At 38.5% G+C, this 20,573-nt stretch overlaps 1 protein-coding gene across 3 annotated transcripts; it reads left to right on the top strand.

Moving 5' to 3' along the window:
• Positions 1 to 162: 162 nt before the first annotated feature.
• Positions 163 to 18,883, top strand: LOC103477834 (Scm polycomb group protein homolog 1). 3 transcript variants are annotated; one of them, XM_008431140.2, is made up of 17 exons: positions 163 to 281; positions 843 to 962; positions 2,871 to 2,936; positions 3,133 to 3,210; positions 3,384 to 3,457; positions 3,553 to 3,787; positions 4,233 to 4,321; positions 5,113 to 5,356; positions 10,481 to 10,725; positions 11,862 to 12,062; positions 12,686 to 12,812; positions 13,747 to 13,947; positions 14,161 to 14,331; positions 15,449 to 15,571; positions 16,453 to 16,575; positions 17,101 to 17,228; positions 17,379 to 18,883. In XM_008431140.2, the coding sequence occupies exons 3-17, from the start codon at positions 2,912 to 2,914 to the stop codon at positions 17,496 to 17,498; spliced, it is 2,184 nt and encodes a 727-aa protein (XP_008429362.1). In that variant the 5' UTR covers positions 163 to 281; positions 843 to 962; positions 2,871 to 2,911; the 3' UTR covers positions 17,499 to 18,883. The 3 variants fall into 3 exon arrangements, with proteins under 3 accessions (XP_008429362.1, XP_008429359.1, XP_008429361.1); XM_008431137.2 differs by having other exon boundaries at positions 5,110 to 5,356; XM_008431139.2 differs by having other exon boundaries at positions 166 to 239; positions 5,110 to 5,356.
• The last annotated feature ends 1,690 nt before the right edge of the window (positions 18,884 to 20,573 follow it).

The following is a 20,573-nucleotide window of genomic DNA, read 5'->3' as shown; positions in this document are numbered from 1 at the left end:
AGATAGATAGATAGATAGATAGATAGATAGATAGATAGATAGATAGATAGATAGATAGATAGATAGATAGATAGATAGATAGATAGATAGATATTGTGTTGTATTGTATTATGACCGCTAGTAGGCGTTGTTCTACAGTTTGTTGCTGCAGTCTCACCGTCCGCCTGCCTGCCCGTCCAAGTAGAAATGCTGGCAAAACACCCCCTCCTCATCTTGTTGAAAAAAATGGCGGACAAGCGGTAAATCTACGTTTGAAATACATTTCTACCTTACGAAGCAAGGTAAACTTCCCCGGACCAACCGACGGGCGACTCGCTTCAAGTTCCGCTCAGGGTCGAGTCCGGACTACCGTTGGATGAACTCAGCGGTCCCGCTGGGCTCCGGTTTTGCTAATGCTAATATTTGCCATCGGGTCAGGGAGTTAGCATGCTAGGCTAGCTTCCAGTGCAGTGGGCATGTCTGGTTGCATGTGTTTAGCGTATCCTGTAGGATGTTGCGTGTCCACTAACTGCATGCATGTTGTATTTCATTCACTACTTGTTTTAATTTCAAATATTACGCTACATGTAATGCAGAGCACTTCGCATGTTTTTGCTGCTAAATGAAAATATTATGGAAAAAAAAATAGCACAGGAGAAAACGAAGGAGGGGGTTTCCATGTGTTTGGCTTTGTGTTGGGGATCTGGATTTATTTATGGGAATGTAAGCTGCGACAGTGTGTCCGTTTACAACAGAGTTCAGTCCCCCAGATAAAGAAGCCAGACGGGTAAATCAGCAGGACCCCTGTGTTGGCATCAGGGGGGGGCGAGTGTCTAACGCCAGTCTTCCTGTCGCTTCTCCAGCTTTGAAAACAAGGAGCGGGGTCGCTTTAATTCGGACGCCATCCCCCTTGGCGGAGGAAAAAGGCGCATTTCTATTGAAAGGGGAAGAGGGAGGCTGTCCAACGGTTATGAAGTTTTAAGGTAAGCTTGTTTATAAGACTTGCACAATTTAACGGAAACTGAATCCTTTGTCAAAGCATATCTATTCAGGCTTAGTTAATTAACGAAAGCGTTCATGTAGCGATTATATTTTTAGTGGAAACAATGAAAGATTTGCTAGATTATTAGCTGGTTTTGATTTGTTTCTCTTATTGTTTTTAGCCTGCAGTAAAGCTGTGGCTGCTGCATAGATTGCTATTATTATATTTTGATGGGTACGTTTGTTATACTACTAAGCTTACAGTAGGATAGTGAGTTTCTTGTTGAGCTTGTCCATATTAGTTTAACCCTGACCTGTTCCTATGATGACGGGCAGGGCGTTGACTGATTTTAAGTGTTGTTAACCTTTCATCTTTTGCAATCCTAATTCTATTCTTGTCTCCCTTACATACTTTAAGAACGTGTTAAAAATCTGAATTTTAAACTACAGTTTTTACAGTTAGGAGTAGAGATGCACCAATGTGGATTTGTTGGCCAATTTCTGGTTCTCTTTACTGTTTGATCAGCTGCTTCTGATTTTGATGCATTTCATCTTTAATGAACAGTGAGATTTTTCTCAAGATTGTGGAAACATTGGTGTCATCATTTATTTGTGACTCAGTGAATGTCATGTTTTTATTTATTTTTTATTTTATTTTATTTTATTTTTATTTTATTATTTTTCTCTTATTTCCTTTTTTTATGGACCTTTTTGGTCTGGAATAAAGATTGATTGATTGATTGATTTAATGAGTATGATATTTAATAAAAGAGCAACCTCCATTGTAGTTTTCAATGCGTTTGGAAATAAAAAAAATACATGTAGAATTACCCCCATTTATATATTAAAACATGTCCAACTATCTTAATTTTTTATTAAACTCAGAAGGTGCATCAAAGTACATACTAATGATTCACACACTGGGACACTATTTGGTGAAACTCAATGCACTTAATGAATGAATCAAAAGAGAATTGACTAATTTCATTCTTTTGTTGATTGATTGCTGCGTCATGCTCATAAAAACAAGACAAAGGTTGGGGACAGTTACTTTGCATAAATGGAAATATGTATGAGATGTCGAGCCGGGTACAAGAAATAACTAACAGATTATGCAGCATCTTCATGAGAAAGGGAGTAAAAATACAGGCTACTTTTAAGCACTAAATAATTAAATAATTTTACTGAAATGTGGACTGAAAATTCAACTCTTAGAGCTGCTGACTGTCATCAGTAGGTTCAATTCAGTTAGTTCAAACTAATCATTTGTGTGCAGGTTAATGCATAATTATGCTTTATAGACAAAAATGTATATACACTACTCAAAAAAATAAAGGGAACACTTAAACAACACAATATAACTCCAAGTAAATCAAACTTCTGTGAAATCAAACTGTCCAATTAGGAAGCAACACTGATTGACAACGGGGACCCTCGTTGGGTCAATCAGTGTTGCTTCCTAAGTGGACAGTTTGATTTCACAGAAGTTTGATTTACTTGGAGTTATATTGTGTTGTTTAAGTGTTCCCTTTATTTTTTTGAGCAGTATATATTTTTTGTGGTTAACAGTGTTTAACTGTGATGTTGTCCCATATTCAGTCTGAACTCGTACCGGTAAAGCACTTATACATAATAAGCTCACTCCTATTATGTGATTTTTTTTTTTATATTAGTCAGGATCATTCTAGGTTAAAGTAGCTAACAGCATCATGCCAGTAAAACAAAGGGACCATCAAGTTATTAAGCTTCAAGATTAAAAATTATATTCACACTGGTTTTTATTATTATTTCCTGGTTTTTAATGACATAAAACCATAACTGTCACCACTGTCTTAATTTTCTTTTAGATACACAGATTTCTCAAATGTATAGTATTATTTTGTTTCTATGAGATTATTTTGTCTTTCCAGAGGAGAACACTGGTGTGTTAGTTGGTCTAAATTGTTGGAGCATGAGGAAACCTGTGCCACAAAAAGGTAGGAGTCTGGAAATGATACGCAGCAGTGAATCTTTCCTCTCATTCTTAATACTTCACTTTTATGCTACTCTTTAAGCATAGAATTAGGATGTTAAAACCATCCCCAGTTGATACGTTGAGCAGGGATTAGCAGTTAATGCAAGACACAAATGAGGAATAAACAAAAAGATTGTTTTGCAACCCTTGTTTTGCAGCTCTAGAATGGAAAGACGCCCGAATTATCAAGCATGCTCGGAGTGGACGGCCCTCCCGGGTGCCGTCACAGTACCAAGGTACCAATAACCTGGACAAGTCACTGCTTTAAAAATGACGTTCTGTTGTTTATGTCATTTAATAAGTATAGATGCAATTTTTATATTGATCGTAGAAACCCAAAGCCTGTTATGTTATGTTTTTGGTCTGACATTCAGTAGATTTACCTTCATACTTGCAACTTAATCTGCAGCAGGGCACTTCAGCTGGGAGAAGTACTTGAAAGAAACCGGGGCTACTGCTGCTCCTTCTTCATGTTTCAAACAGGTGATCACAGCTTTTCAATTTCAGATTTCTCCTTTCGCCACTGTAGAGTTTTGTCGCTATTTTACCCGGCTCATCTGTGTGTCATCACCACACAGAGTCCGACTCCTCCACTTAACGAGTTCAAGGTGGGGATGAAGCTGGAGGCCCAGGACCCCAGGAACACCACGTCCACCTGCATCGCCACCGTGGTGGGCCTGACGGGCTCGCGACTGCGACTGCGCCTCGACGGGTCTGACAATAAGAACGACTTTTGGCGCCTGGTGGATTCCTCGGAGATCCAGCCGATTGGCAGCTGTGAAAAAAGCGGAGGCATGCTCCAGCCGCCGCTAGGTGAGAGGAAAGCATGCACAGGCTTCTTACTTTGTCTTAGCGAGGTTTTCTGTAGTTTGTCCTCTAGAGGTCAGTAACTGCTTTATGTTTCTGCATGTCAATATTTTTGTGTCACGTTTTGGAATACCTTAGTTATTTCTGTATTCATTCTGAAAAGAACATAATCTTTAGTGTTTTTTTTTTGTTTTTTTGTACTTTTGAAAAGTAGTTACAAATTTTCCCCTTCCTCTATCTATGAGAAAAATAAATGAAGTCTGACAGTTTTGTGACCAATTTTCTTTGTCAGGTTATTTATCAATTCACAAGCAGGTGAACTATTTACATATTTCTGGGCTGATTAAAGTAAAAACAATTGTTTCCTGTTAAGTTATCATTTCTGCCTCTCTGTGGTTTGTAACACAGATTTTAATCATTCAGTCCTAATTCAAATGACTATCTCTTCCAGGTTTCCGTCTCAATGCGTCTTCCTGGCCCATGTTTCTGCTGAAGACGTTAAATGGGGCTGAAATGGCTCCGTCTCGCATTTTTCACAAGGTACTTGTACAAAGTTAAAAAACCTGTTCAGAAAAACATACTTGAGTATGTGTGGAGGGTAAAATAAACATGTTTAGTTATTTGGCTACTCTCTTATTGACAGAAACACAAAAAACTGCAAGTCCTGCTAAAGTTTAGATTGGGGCAGCCCTGGGAAACTGGCTGCTGACTGGAATGTGTTTACAGTAAATTTAGAGGAACCATATAGGTATAAGATGGCATTAAGGAGGAGACTTTATTTATTGCAACATGTTGAAACATGCAGTTCATTTAGTCTGTAGGATAGCGAGAGGAAGCAAGACTTTTAATCTCTGTTGAAACTTGCTAGATTTGGAAATACTGACAACCATTTGGAGATGTCAGTTAAATTAGGCTCTATATTCTATAGGAAATGCACACAGTGTCTCAGTTCTAATAATGTGAGTCACTCTAGAATTGCTAATATAAAAGGTTAATGACTGTAAAAATATCAACTATAATTTTCTCTATTTCAGATATTAGTAAAACCCTGTTTATAGCAACTGCTCTCTCACACATCATTACATTGCCTCTGCCTCTAATATAAATAATTACAGCAAAATGACTATAAAACATTTAGAATATTTTTATTTTTTTATCTTTATACATGTGTTAACAGCTCTTAAACAGAATTTGCTAAAATCGGCATAAGAAGGTCCAGTCTTTCACAGAAGAACGGAGCACAAGTTTCTGCATCTTTGTCACAGCAGATATATTCTTTGCACCCAATAATCAATATCTGACTTCCTTTGTGCCTCTGCCTTCCCCAGCAGGAGCCTCCCGCTCCAGAGCAAAACTCTTTCCAGGTGGGAATGAAGCTGGAGGCGGTGGATCGGAAAAATCCACACTTTATCTGCCCGGCGACGGTCGGCGCATTGCGTGGAGTTGAGGTGCTGGTCACCTTTGACGGATGGCGTGGAGCCTTTGATTACTACTGTCGCTATGACTCGCGGGACATATTCCCAGTCGGCTGGTGTTCCCTCACTGGAGACAACCTTCAACCGCCTGGCACCAAAGGTTTGGACCCCAGCTGTTGCGTAGTTTTGCATAATTTTGTTTTGAGAGAATTGTCTTTTCACCAATATTGAAGCCATTGTGGACTGTTGTGTCTTAAAGTGTTAAAGTTGGACCAGAATGTGGGATGTCTTTCCACCAGTCTTTCCTTCCAGTGCTAAAGTAGTGCTGCTGCTGCTTCTTGCTTAACTCCAACTTATTTCTGCTGGTACTGATAAATTGATGTAGTTTCACTCACTGAGCCAAAGGAAGAAAATCACTGTGGTCAGAAACCAGAGGAAGGCTCATAGAGTGGACACATCCCTTCATCCGTCCTCTATTCTCGTTTATCCCTGCAGGGCCACAGGGGGGTGGTGTCTTATCTCAATCACATAACCAATCACATAACTTTAGGCACCAAGCAATATAAGACAAAATGAGTTTAATAAAACTGAACTTGGCACAGGAATACTTCATATTTCTGATTTTTTATTTTTTTTATTGCTATCACCTATCATATACTTTAAGACGGCCAATGTGCAGCATGAAGCTGTGGTTACAGGCACTGTATCCATCAACACAGTTTCTGACTGTTGTCTTGTGATATCCCAGGTAGGGATATTAAGGACAATTTTAAATACTGTGTGTAACTGTCAAAGAACAGTGATGCGTAACTGGTAATGTTTGCGAACACTGCCAGCTGATTAGCATGGTTAATAAATGAAGATATTGTGTAATCTGAGAAATAATGAGATTTGTGTGGAAGACTCGCATCCTAGCACTGCAGTCCTCCACACTGTCTCTGAGAAACCAAACCTGTTGCGTAAAACCAGTAAAGAACTGGCCGTAGCATCGGCAATGGTTTGGTTTTGATTTATTTTTGTTGCTGTTTTTAGTTTTGCTTTTTACTCAAACGAGCAGGGATTTGAACTCGGCAGAACCTCTGGATAAACATTTAAGAATGTCTTTATTAGGCAAAAAGTCTTGCTTTTTCATATTATATATTTAAATGCTCAGTCATATCAAAAATGAAACGGAAAAAAGATCTGCATTGGTGAGAGTTGTATGGTATGGTCAGTATGTTGGGAACTGTACCAAACCAATTCGCCTGGTTTTCTATTGAATGCCAGAAGGAGGAACTACTGAAGCGTTCCACTTGTTTACAAAAAATAATTTTAATGTTCTCACTTTAAACTGGAAAAGAAATATGACTGAACAAAATGCATCTTTTGTACTAAAACTGCTGATATCTTATGTACTTCTTAGTTTGTAAGATGTTAACATCATACTTTTTACATCCAAGCATTTAAACATCTAAAAAAAAAAAAAAAGGGAAATACAAAATAATTCCAGACATCCGGCAGCCAATTGGCCAGAGATGAGAATTGATAATCGACAATAATCTTCAGAACCAAAAACCTAAAGTCAGTATTGGCCAGAAAAAGCATTATCGTTGCATCTCTGAATATCTTTCTAGCAGTTCTCCTTTTTTGCTCATTAAACCACTCCCACGAGCCAAGCTGAGGCATGTGCACGGCCTCCATGGCAGCTAAAAACAGAACAGTGTTAATGCGCCTCCAAATATGCCAAGCCCATTTGCTCACCACGTCCTCCTACAGCAACTTTGTTCCCCTTAAATATGTGCTCTAGTCTAAAAATGTCTGTAACTAGTAACAGGAAGCATGAACACAGCAGTGAGAAGGTTCAGATGTCCTGATTTCTCTTTGACTTGCTTTGTCGGTGAGCTTTCTAAAATAAGTTTGTCATGCTTGAAGACGGGAGTCTGTCTAACTGGAATTCTGCCTTTACATTTTTGGCACCATATGGCTTCGTCTCATTGCTGTTTATATTCTTTTGGGTCTGCTTTTCATCTAAAGGAGCGTGTTTACAATGCCTATGACATCTAACTTCATAAGTTATTTTTATTGTTTGCTTAAGCAGGACGCTCTTGGTTTTTAAAGCTGTAACATTTCAGAAGTGGCAGCCGTGTTATTTTGTTTTTCCTTCTCTTTAGCTCAAGACATGAGATTCGGTTAGGACTTGAAACAAGAGCAAAGTCGTTCATTGTGCAGGAAACTTCATAGAAAGTAGTGAGGCCAGGGTTGTCTGCCACAAGGTCAGCCCTTCTCATCTGTAGAGTCCCTCGCATGTGAAGGAGGGAAAGAAAGGAGGGAAATGTGGAGGCTGGGCTCTTTCTGTGGACTGCTAGTGTTTTATGAAGGTCTGGCGGCCACCCAGCTGGCAGACTGGACTGTGACGTGGTTGAAGCGAGGCTGGGTGCCCCTCCACAGGCCCCTCTCCCTTTGACGCTCTGGCATCCAGAGTCTGATTAAACACCTTGGAAAGAGTTTCCTTCGGCAGAGTGGCAGGAAGCGGAGAGAAAAGACAGACAAATGCCTTGAAAGATGAATTGTTTACATTGTTACTAGATGGAGGGAGGGGAGAAAGAAAGAGGGGTGGATCGCCAAGGAGCGGAAGGAGGAGTATTGCAGAGGAGGCGAGGGAAAAGAGGATCGGACATCAAGAGAGGGTGAATCTGAGGACATCAGCGCAGACAGCTTCAAACTTTTGGGTTTTGTGTTTGAGCTGCGGGGTGAGTTCATTTAATAAAATTACAACTGCAGTGGTGAGAGATTAAAATCCTCTTTATTGGAAGTAATGTTGCTGTAATATGATGCTGGCAGTGGTGTCATTGTGAACTCGGTGAACTCGAAGGAGGGGGAAGACAGGAGCTTGCTTGTAATGCATTCATTCGTCCGTATTCACAACAACTGCGATTGATTGTAACCTCAAGCTCTTTACACTTTTAAATATGTTACCAAGAGTTCACTCCGAATCAGTTTGGGATCAATCCGGTGATTTTCTCCCAGCCGAGCTGCTGGTCCCTCCTGAGACGTAGCGGCAGCCTGCAGACGATCGTTGCATTGATCGCAGCCGCCGCTGTGTGAAAGTGTTTATTAAATACAACCCCACGGGCCAAGACCTGCGCTAATGAATGTGGCCATATCTCTCACAAATCTGCCAGTGGTCGATTCAGGGTGAACACCGCTACATTTTTGTTTGTGCAGTGTGTGCGTGCGCGTGTGCATGTGTGCGTAAAGACCCGCAGGTGCATTTAAAAGCAGAAATCTTCACTACACTTTAGCTTCCTTTTTTGTCTGTGGTTGTTTTCGCACGCACGGCACACATTCCTGAACTTTCCTGATGGCGAAGTGCATCCCTTGCTTGGCTTGTTTTAATGTTGTTGGCTCTCTTTAATGTTTGACCGTGTGGTTGTTCTCTCAGAGGTTGATGTGAGTTTTGCCACCGTCAGAGGAAGAGTGTGTTTTTACAGAGGAGTTTTGGAGGCAACAGCTGACTGAATATATTTAGCCTGTTAAGATTTAATCGTAGGATTTAAAAGGCGATTGTGCATTTCAGGTTTTAGTTGTATCTATCTCTAACTTAAGGGCAGATATAAGCCTTTCTTGTTCAACACATTCTCGTTTTTAACTTCAGATTCCCAATGCTTAGCTGGTGACTGGAAACAATTTTAAGTCGTACTGCATGCCATTAGTGAGCTCAAATATAATCAGGAAACCTAACAAATCATGTTCCAAAATCTATATTTCAAATAATTGTTGGAACTGCAGTAAATTAGTCTTTTAATTAGCACCAGTACCAGGCTGTGTGCCATGAATAATTTGGCTGATGACTGTTTGTTATTGAACAGTCAGGCATTTACATTGCCTTAATGTAAATTTATTAAGAAACTACAGTTAAGTTGTATCCATAGATGTAGCCAGTAAAACTGTTTTTCATTAACTGGAATCTGTATAGAAACGCAAAAAAAAAAAAAAACAGAAAGACATCAGTACTGTTTTGTTGAGTATTTCTATGCTGCAAATCATATTGTTATCATGACATTTACCAACTTTAATGCACATCGTGTGTTTTGTTAATATTTAGCCCTGCCAAATAATACAACAAAACCAATCGTTAAAAACTCTGACCTGCTGACTCCGATCTTGGCCGATGCTGATTTTAAATAAATAACTAACTATGTTAGCTGTTAAAAAAGTCACAATAACCTTCGATGTTTAATATTATTTTATTGGAAAACTTTTAACAATATCTGTAAAAAGCAACACAAACTTGTCTTAACTGCACAAGGTAGTGCTCTCAAATATAAATAAAAGATTTAGAGGCTTCCTATCTAAACTAATAAATTAACTACTAAACTAAGGGATCTGAAAATTTGCTAAATATAGTAAAAGGGTTGCTAAGTTGACAACAGTGGGGTGACTATTGTTAAAAGATGTTAGCTTTTCTTGCTTTGCTCTTTTCTTTCCGCTCGCCTTTCTACTCTCTCAATGTCAAGAACTCTACAGTTTGAAGTTTACTTTGTCATTCCTGAAGCAGCTCCAAGACAGTGAAACTATCTGAGTTTGTTTGACCTCTGAGTTACACCTCTGCACATGTTCAAGTGTTTTTAAAAACATTTTGTTCTGCAAACAAAAAAAAACAAATAGAGAAGTGGTACTATGTAGAATGAACATGTGCAATTTCCTGGAAAGTATTACCGTTTTGTTTTCTTTATTTTTTGTCTTTGTAAAAAGAAAAAAGGTTTAGTTAAAGACTGGTTTCTGACTTTATCAGTATAGCACAGTCCAAAATACAGACAAGTGAGCAGAAAGCTAAGTGCAGATCAGAAGAAAATGTGTAAGATGCTATGAAACTCAACTACAAACACACTTGAAGGTATATAGGACTTTAGCTGGTTTGTTCCTACATTTTCACCCGCAGATGTACTGGAGAAATTCCTGAGGGAAAATCTAAGCTTGCAACCAATTTTACATCCTCTTGAAATATCTCTGAAAAGTTTTAGGAACAAAGTAAATGTCTGTAATGGCGCCTGGGCTGCTGCTTAATTCACAAAACACAAAGAGCTTCTGTGTCATTCCGTTTTGTATGAGGGGCTTTCATCTTCATCATATATAAGTTGAATTGAAGAAATTTGGACTTTGACATCGCTGTGTTTTACATTCATCATATGCAGGAGACAACCAGATTGAGACAGTCTCGGATACAGATACTGTTTTTACATATTGGTGACAGGAGTTTTATTCAAACTATACACTGTGTGCTTATCAATCTCTGCCGGTTCAGCTGTGCTGCCAAAGAGCCTTGGGACACCGACAGAAGGTAGCGTGGAAACCCCAGCAATGAATCCCACCCCGACGGTGGGCAGACCTCCAGGTCAGAGAGGTCGGAAACCCGGCCGCAGGAAAACAAAAATCACGGGACCCTGGAGCCAAAAGCCTTCTACGTTGGTATCGCAGAGCGTCCAGCCAGGAAAGGATTTGGAGCCCATCAAGATCCCCAAGAAACGAGGTCCTAAGCCAGGCAGCAAGGTAGGCCAGAGTCGGGCAGTACTTGGTTCTGCATCTGTGTTGGAGCAGTGAGCCGTAAACGCATTGAGCTATTGTAGCATGTTGCTAGCCGCTCTTGGGAGCACATGGACGTTCAGTTTCTATGCACCACAAATTTAGAACAAACTTCCAGAAAACTGTAAAACAGCTGAAACACTGGGTGCCTTTAAATCTCAACTTAAAACCCACCTGTTTAGAGTTTCTTATGGCTAAGTTAGGGTTAGAGTGTGGGTTTTGGATGTCTTCGATGTTTTTAATGTTTTTATCTTTACTTTTTATCTATTTATGCAAAAGTGGCGAGTGATTGAAGGTCATTGCGCACACAGAAAAACCCTGTAAATTCTAGACTCTAAAAGGTAAAAATAGTGCACAAAAATCCATGTAGGACGGCAAAGTCCCCCCCTCAAAAAAAGTCCACTTGTCACACAAAAATTCGCGTGACAAGTGGACGGAGCCTGGTGCTGCAAGGTTGGAGACCTTGTCCTGTTAGGCGACGGGGCCTGGATAATACCCGTGTTAAATGGACGGTGGAGTCCGGCGACAACAGACGCTTAAATTCCGTAAAAAAAGTATGTTTTTTATGGTTTTTTTTTTTATTATTATCTTTTTCTTTTTCCAAAATGTCTTTCTCTTTCTTACTGTTTATGCAATGTCACATGCTGTTTTTATTTTGTTTTTTAATTATGTAAAGCACCTTGAAATGCCTTGCTGCTGAAATGTGCTGTACAAATAAAATTTGATTGATTGTAAGAGTCGACTTCAACCCCTATTCCATGTTGATTGCATCTAGATCACAGAATGAAAGGGCTTTTGTTATTTGTTAAATTATTATGTTGTTGATGAGAAGATAACAAGGTGATTGGGTTATTTTAAACATTTGGTAAGGGTTACATTTTTCAATTAATGACTAAAAGCTTAAGGCTTTCCTTCCAGTTTTGCACTGTGAGAATCAGACTACCCTCTGAAGTGAAGGCTTCTGGTTGGGTTTTAATGGTCATTAAGATGAGCTGAGCATGAGTTTCTGAAGCAATTCTGATGTTGCAGTTTTTATTGTGCTACTTTTTTAAAATTATATTAGTAAGAGTGTTGTTGCTTTGACCTTTCCACTGTATTTGCAGCTGGGATGGGGAAAGAGAGATGGCTGGTTTGAGGACTCTCTGACTGGTCCGGGACGGCCAGCTGGACCAGGGAGAACCAGAGGCAGACTGCTTGCTAGTTGGGCTCAGAGGATTGCTCTACAGCAGGCACAGGCCCAAGCCCAGGCAGAACCAGAACAAATCAAGATCCCAAAGAAGCGAGGACCCAAACCTGGCAGCAAGGTATTTGTCCAGAAACAGAAACATTAACGTAAATGGATCACTAGGATCTAAGATTATAGTTTGTTTTTTTTAAGGGTAAATGGCTATAAAAAAATAGGATAGTAATTTTTTAAGAGTATCATATAAAGTGTGTGATCATGTACCTAACAAAAAAGTATATGTTTACATATTTAAATGTTGGTTGCGTCAGGAATCTGTCACAGCTTTCACATTTATTATAATAAATTCACCAGAAGATGAATATTTCCATCACTTTATTAATCAAAGCAAAGGCTTCACTTAAATTGTTAGATTGTTTTGATTTATATCTTGTTGGAAACTAATATATAAAGATGTTGTATTGGAAAAGTTAACAGTAGTTTATGGTCCAATCTGACATAGCTTTGCTAAAATATTGTAGACATTTAAATTACAAATTTCAATGTATTTTATTCAGATTTTGCATGATGCACTATCTTTAAAAAATGCATATTTGTGAATTGGGAGGAAAATTACAAGTTTTCAAATTTATTTTGAGAAGTAAATCTCTTACTAGTGGGGTGTGTATGTGAATTGATTTTCTCATTAAATAATCCTCTGGTAATTCATCACTTAAGCGTTGTAATTTTTGTATATTCATACAGAGAAAACCACGAGTTCAACCTAATCCAGTCCCAACGTCTCCCACCAGCAGCACTCCAGAGCCGGACACCAGTACTGTACCCCAAGACAACGCAACTATTCCCAACTCTGCACTTCAGGCTCCCACTGGTAAAAAAAAAAAAAAAAAAAAAAACAATAGCCATGGGTAAAGAAAAAGTTTATTATTTTTAGCATTTAGTCAGTTGTTTTTGAACATTAAGTGCATTTCAGATGAGCTCGGTGTGACATATTTCTGCTTTTGTTTACATGCACACTATCAGTTACTTTGTGTTGTCTTAGCATAATTTAATGAACTAGTTGACAAGTTCTATGATAAGTTGGTGGAGAAGAGCTGGAATATAACACCCACATGTCCATATAATACATATTATCCATATAATACCCTAGTAAAATATCCAGGGTTGTGTTTTACTAGAGGTGTAACGGTACATCTAATCTACCAAAAGTATCCACTGCATCCTATACAGGATATGCTGTTTTATTCACACATGTACCAAACAAATGCAGTGTTGTTTTACACCTGAACACATGCAGAAAACGTTTGTGTGCAACTAAGTCTGCAATGTAGCACAACTCCAAAAAGTGACACTTAAACAGGGGTTGCACTGATATGAACCTTTGGGCCAATATTGATATCTGACATTAATATGTTGGTTTTGCAATCTGTAGCTGATACTGAAAAATACCCAACCACACTGCTAATCACTGCTACATGACCAAACTAAATTCATACCACAGGACCAACTGTTTCTGATGCGTTAAAAAATGACTAATGCCGGCCGATACTGATGTTAGTGCTGCTTTATGTGCAGCCTTAACCAGAACTAGAGGCAGAGGACTCTGCTACTAAACTCTACTATTTGGGAACGTTAGGATTTCTCATGCAGCTACAGTGCAGACAGGAATCATTTTTGCTACGCCACTAAATGTTACAAGAAACTTGTTTTGATATAGATTATGTACAGTAATACCTTTACACACTTGTAAAACGTTTTGATTTATTAGTTAATAAAACCACTTTTTTTTTTTTTTGTTCCTGAAGTTTGTGTTTATCTAAATAAGTACGGTAAGGTGGGACCTCACCTGGACCAGCGGCGCATCCAGCAGCTGCCGGACCACTTCGGCCCGGGCCGAGCCTCCTCGGTGCTGCAGCAGTGCGTCCAGGCCTGCGTGGACTCTGCCCACAACCAGGCTACAGTCTTCTCCTGCCTCAAGTCGGGACAAGGGGGCGAGGTCATTTCAGGTGTGGACTGAACATTGAAAAAATAAACGCATTTTTTCATCTCAGGCCTGTTTTTCTAAACCAGTGTTGTACTTCAATCAAAGCAGATTGCAGAGCTTAAGTTGAGGACCTGTTTAAGGGAAAATGAGGGAATGTTTGGCATATAAATATTAAATTGAGATGTTAAAAATAAACGAGTGAATTGCCACAACCACCTACCGGTTTTTTTTTCAGCCTTCTTTGACCAGCAGCAGCACACTCTCACCCTCCCCACGGTCAGCAGTGTCACATACGTCCTCCGTTTCCTGGAAAAACTCTGTCACAACCTTCACTGCGATGCTCTGTTCGGCAGCCAGCCTGTGGCCAGAGGGAGTGGTCACTACGACAGCCACTCGTACTCTGCAGGTCAGATCCACTGTTCTCCCGTCGTGGCCGCTCATTTGCATCATACAGTGTTTTAGGCTTTAATTTAGTGCCTAGACTTCAATAAAAAATATCAAAGCTGTAACCACAGGGCACATTTTTCAGATAAGAGCTTGAAAGTCTGCTAGTATGCGGACAGATAGGACAACCGCTTTTAGCTCTTAATAGACTTTTTTTTTTAAGCTGCACGCTTAGTTTCTGAAGCAGGAAAGATCAAGTCTTCCAATAAGTTTATGTCCACATGATTAATGGAAACCACTAAGAGAACATGTTAGGAGCAGAATTTATCAAATGATGATATCAAAACAGAGAGGAGGGGGGGGCATTAATGCTTTTTATTTTATGTGCATTTCACTCAGAAGAGTGAGATGCACCTTTACTCAACATTTTTTGTAGCCATTTGGCGCTACAAATGGCTTCAACAATACTTTCAGAAATAACCAAGCTTGTTTTTATAGCAGCCATTATGTTAGAACATTATATTTGCTGTCTGAAACATATTCAGCTGTGTTGAGCCACAAACCAACGATCAGAATCTCCACGTTGACAAAATATAAGATTGGTAATGAACAGTTTTAGACCATTAATAGACTGATTAAAAACAGTCAGAATTTAAATTGTGTTTGCTTTATGTTGGTTTGTCATGTCGAATATCACCACATGCACATTATTTATGTTCATCTCATCACTAGGTGACCTGCATCAGCTGGAATTTTCCCAATTTCAATTTAACAGCATGGCTGATTTTCTTTAGTCAGGAAGCTTCTGTTGTCCTGACAGTAATGCATTAAAAACAACTCTATTTTTTCCAATTTGTGTTGTTTGTCTTAGTCTGCTCTAATTACATATAATTCATATTTAAAGCCTGATCACTTTATAAACATCTGCCATAAATGAGTAGCCACTAGATCACTGAGTGTCTTTAAGTGTTTTTCTCTGGCCTTGCCCAGGGTGTTTTTGCCTCCCTGCATTCTTCCCTAAATGAGAAGCCTGTTTTTTTTTCTGTGCTTTATGCCATCTGGTCAACTCATTTATATAGCAACTTTTTTTGTAACTCTGAATCAGCTGTTGATCTGTGCTCCATATGTGCCGATTTCAGAGAGGAGAGGTTTTGGAGACACCCTGACTGCGGGCCCAGGCAAAGGCACGAAGCGCTTCCAACAGGACTTCAACGGTCCGCTAACTTCCAAACTAGCTAAACTCCCCAGGCACTCCACTGACGGTATGCGAGACTTATTATTATAGCCACTTAGTCTAGCAGGGGACTTTCTATTTTTTAATTTAGTGTGGCAGCCCATGTGAAACACTGTTATCACTTATATATTAATGATAGTGTGCGTTTTTTTTTTTTGTGAATAAATTGGAGTTTAAATATTAAAGTATAAATAGACGTTTTTAAAAATGAGGGCATAATTATCACTTCCTTCTGTTCTGCAGGATTAACTTTCATAAGATAAATAAATAAATCCCTATTTCTACAAAAGTTGTGGTTTCTAACATAATAGAAACTTAAATCAGATTTGATTGAATAAATTGACTTGGTTATTGATTATTTTGTGGTGTTAAATGTTAATTGAGAGCTTTTTGTTCTCAAAATACAAAGAAATGAATTAAGGCTCAGTAGTGGTCATACTTTTCTACAATCTTTGTTTTTATATATATATGTTTCGCTGCCTTTTTTGTTAGAATTTGCACATTTACGATGGATGGAGCTTCTCCGAAAATTAGGTTTGTACATATTAAATGGCTCTAAATTCTCGGTTCAGCACATTTTACATAAAGATTTTAATTAGAAAATGACTGCTTTGACTGGTCCAGTAAAGCTTTAAATAACCATACAAAAGGAGGTAGTTAAACTGTAGCTCATAGCTTAGTAGAGAGTGGTATTAAATTTTGGAGCAGGAGGTTAATCATTTAATCATCTTTCAATTTCCTTAGACTTTAATTAAGCTAATGGAATACTTGGAGAGATTTCTATAAAGGGGTAATAACCCCTTATAAGGGCCTTTTTCTTTTACTTGAGGCCACAACAGACACTTAAACCCCTGAAAGTTGGAGCAGTATCACTGTTAAAATCTTCCGACTTTTGTTTTTTTTGCGCAGGTGAGAATAACGTTTCAGCATTGGAGCACTCGAAAAAGATCCCGCTTTCCCCAAACTCTCCTCCGGGTCTGACGCCTGGCCTCAGATCTCCCTCCAGGCTGCTGCATCATAACAGCTCTGCAGGTGGAACGATGTGGAAAACATTCTGCCCGTCTAGTGTTCAGAGATTCAGTGTCTGATATCATACTTGTGTGCAAATAATCAGAAATCAAGTCAATGTGTTGTGTTGGTTTTTGTATTGCTTCTGATATCTGTATGCACTTTAACTAGTTTTATTGTAAACTCTGAAAATCATGTATTTTACAGTGCTCTAAGAAACAAAATGACTTTTTTATGTGCCACAAGCCATAATCATCAGAGTAAAAGTACATTAGTGCTTCAGATATAACCTTCTGTAACAAATCTAAATGACACGAGTTTCACTTTTTTAAATTAAGCAACTGAAATAAATATATTTTCAATGATGTTCAAATTGACATGTAACGTGTGGAATGTGGCTTGCGCTGCCTGCCTCTGTCTCCCCTTTCTAAATGAATTATAATATATATAGAAAACATGTTTTTTTTTATGAAAAAGAAAAATACAAATTTCAAGCCTAACTTTCCCAGTCTTAATTTTGTATTTTTTTTTTTGTTTGTTTTTTTCCAGGCAGTTTCCGGGAGAGCCCCAGACCCAGCGGTCAGGACCCAAATCTGTGGACTGTCGAGGAAGTCATGCAGTACATTCGAGATATTGACCCAGTTCTGGCTCCTCATGCCAATCTCTTCAGAAAACACGTATGCATTCTTTTTGCTCTTTCATCAGAGAGATCAGATAGCCTTTTTTTTTCATTCTAATTATTTAAATTCTTCCCATAGAAATGAGCAGCAGTCATGTATTTCTGTAGTGCTGAAAGCGGTTTGTGTGGTTTTCTCCCTTTGTTGCAGGAGATTGATGGCAAAGCCCTTCTGTTGCTGCGCAGCGACGTAATGATGAAATACATGGGTCTGAAGCTCGGGCCCGCTCTCAAACTAACCTTCCACATCGACAAGCTTAAACGAGCTTAAAGAGGCTGAAATCAGCCGCAGCCTCCAAAAGGGCTTCCCTCTTACCCCGTCTCCCTTTTCTAGTGTCGGGATACCATGCACTTCATAAAGGATATATACTGATGTAGCAATTTTTAATCTGACCATCGTATGTCTGGTCTTCTTGTACTTCTTTTTCCTCATCTAATGAGGAATGTTTTTGTGCAGCACAATCCAGCTCACAGGCAGCACGGTTATGTACAGACTTTGGGTAAAAATATCCATTTCTGTCAATATAGTCGAGGAAAATCAAAGTCCAGCCCTCGATTCAGTAGTTTATGGAACCACAGTTGGAATTATGTGGTTTTGCTCATATGCTATTTTTAAATTGTCAACGTGTTTCATCATGTTGCTTGCATGATGGCCAAGTGCCCCCAGTTTGGACACATCTCTGCAAAGTTGTTTTGTTTCAAATTTTATGATGCAATTTTCCTCTTTAGACATAAGTTTTCTTCTGGCAACTTTTCTGTATTTATTCAGTTATATTTTAACTTTAATAATTCATGTGTGACTTAAGGTCTCCGTGTAAAAGGCTGGGCTTCAGATTGTTTGCAAAAAACCTATTGTCCCTTATGAGATTGATGAACGGCCACAACAGTTTCTATGAAGTTACTGCCATTTTTTTCCCCCCAGCTTTAGATATTTTATCTTCATTGGTTATGATTAAATCATAAAGTACATTTCATTTTTTCAGCTTTCCCTCTTAAAACCTTTGGAAGCAGGGAAGGTCTTCTCAATTTTGCAGTTGTCTGTATTGATAGTCAAGGAAACTCACTCGATGTTTAATCATTTCAGTGTAACTTGAAATCTCCTGTGGCTGTTTTTTTTTAAAAAGTTTAAGGGTTTTTCAGCCTGTTTCCACAACGTTACACTTAACCTGTACATTTTCATATTTTGTACTTCTATAATGTATTTTTCAATATTAATTGTTGGGTTATTTGAAAAAGTCAGAAACCCCTAAAACAAGAGCAGAAAACACTACAGGCATCCCAATAATTGGGAATTTTGCTATTAGTCTCAGTTTGAGGCACAACTTTTGCATTTACAAGATTAATCTTGTTAGGGGGGGGAAAAAATCATTTTATGAAAGGAGAATGATTAACTTTTATTCCAGATTTGCAGTTTTATTCTCTTTTCTACATGTTGTTTACAATGCTGTTATTTGTACTTTTCTAATTTTTATACTTCGTTAGTGCTCCTACGGGACGAGACGCGTCATATTTAGCATGTTAATAAATTTATAATTCCATTTGTCTTCTGTTTGAGCTGCAATGTCAACACGGTATGTAGTTGTCTGTTTATACTCTTGTGTTGAGTTTGCCACAAAAATGTTCAGTTATTTAAATTAAAGTATATGCTCACATTGATTGGTGGTTAAAGATTTCTTATTGCAAATATTACAAATAAAAGTCAGGCAAGTTTTTTTTTTTTTTTTTTCTTTAAACCAAGTTTAGTTTGATTTAGTGTAACAACATAGCCCACCGACAGAGGGCAGTACAGATCTGTTTTTGCTTTCTATCGTAAGTCATGCTTTGCCACTGACATGCTCTACCTTGGGTGGCCATCTCTCCATCTGGTAGTCTCAGCTTGATGTTCTCTGATATTTTTACACCATGTAACTGCTTCATGCGGTTGTCTCCACTATCAGGGCTTCGGCTGTATTGCTCCTAAGTTATTTCATTAATTCTCTGCTATTTAAAGCTTCCCCTCAGGCTCGTTTCAAGATAGGGAAAATAATTGGAGTGTAAGGTGCTTTTTTTTTTAAAGAAGTTCAATTTCCGTGTTTTTATACACATTTTTACAACTATGCCCTCCACCTGAGTGAAGACTTCCTTTAATTCTAATTGTATAGGGTTTATGTGATTTCAGGCAGGTCTCCAGCTAGACTTTCCTATTAAAGATTAGAACGAAAATAAGAAAATTATGGTTTTACATGCTGAAAGGTTGCAGACAGTCTGTCAGTTTTGACTACAGGCTATTGTACAACTTTGCCATTCAAACTGGATTGCTAGTTCAGCTTGTCAGCTTCATATTATAAATTTAAGACCAGTTAAACCTGTAGCAATCCATTGTTGCAGTATTTCTTTGGGCTAATTTTGATTTAGAAATTGAAGATTAGCTCTGTATAGAAAATAATTTGCTTCAGAAAATGCACTTGCATGATTTTTAAGAGTATTTAACGAAGCTGCATCTATAGTTCATGACTAAAGAGCTCAACTGGACAGTGACAGGTTATAATGAATTAAACTAATCAACTCTGGGCCGGCCAGTTAGTTACTCTGGGAAGGACCCCAGTGCAGATCTAACTCCTCAGTCTGCTATGCCTGCAGGAAATCAGATTCAAGCACAACTAGATTTTTTTTTTCTCTGCAATCAATTAACTCATCCTTCTAAAAATAATAAAAAGGCCAGACGTATGCAATCATGCTCCTTAATTGGTATTCATGATAGACTCAGGACTCATTTAAATTATTTAATTGCTTGTTATGCCAATTGTGGATGGTTTTCCAATTATCATTTTTTAAACCCTCAGCAAACAGGTATTAACAGCCCTGCTTACTTTTATTGATTATCCTTGGGCTAAATGTCCTGGAGTGGTTGATTGCTTTGAACTGGCAATTATATACAGTACATTGTCTTCCACAACCATTCATACCCTTTGAATCTTTACACATCTTATGTTGCAACTACAGAAACTTGATGTATTTTCCTGAGACCAATCTAATTCTGAAGGAAGAAGAAGTCAATAAATAGTTTTCAAAATATTTACAAAAGCAAAAGTTTGAAAATGCAGCATGCATTTGTATTTTGCTCCCTGATAATCATGACTAAAATCTAGCTTGGTCTTGAGAAGTCACCTAATTTACTAATGGAGCTTTTCAACTTCGCACAGCGTACCAACAAGCCCAGAGAGAAGAACGATCATTTGAGAAGCAGCCAACAGACCTATTCCAGCTCTGAGATCCACATCTCATGTGGCACAATATGTGAACAGGACAATTATTAGTTGTACTCTTTATAAATCTGGCCTTTATGCTTCTTTATGAAAGCTTCTTT

This window comes from Poecilia reticulata, linkage group LG16 (genome assembly GCF_000633615.1).
Source record: "Poecilia reticulata strain Guanapo linkage group LG16, Guppy_female_1.0+MT, whole genome shotgun sequence".
NCBI classification, from domain to species: Eukaryota; Metazoa; Chordata; class Actinopteri; order Cyprinodontiformes; family Poeciliidae; genus Poecilia; species Poecilia reticulata.
The sequence above is the reverse complement of the archived record's forward strand: the minus strand, read 5'-3'. Positions and strand labels throughout refer to the sequence as shown.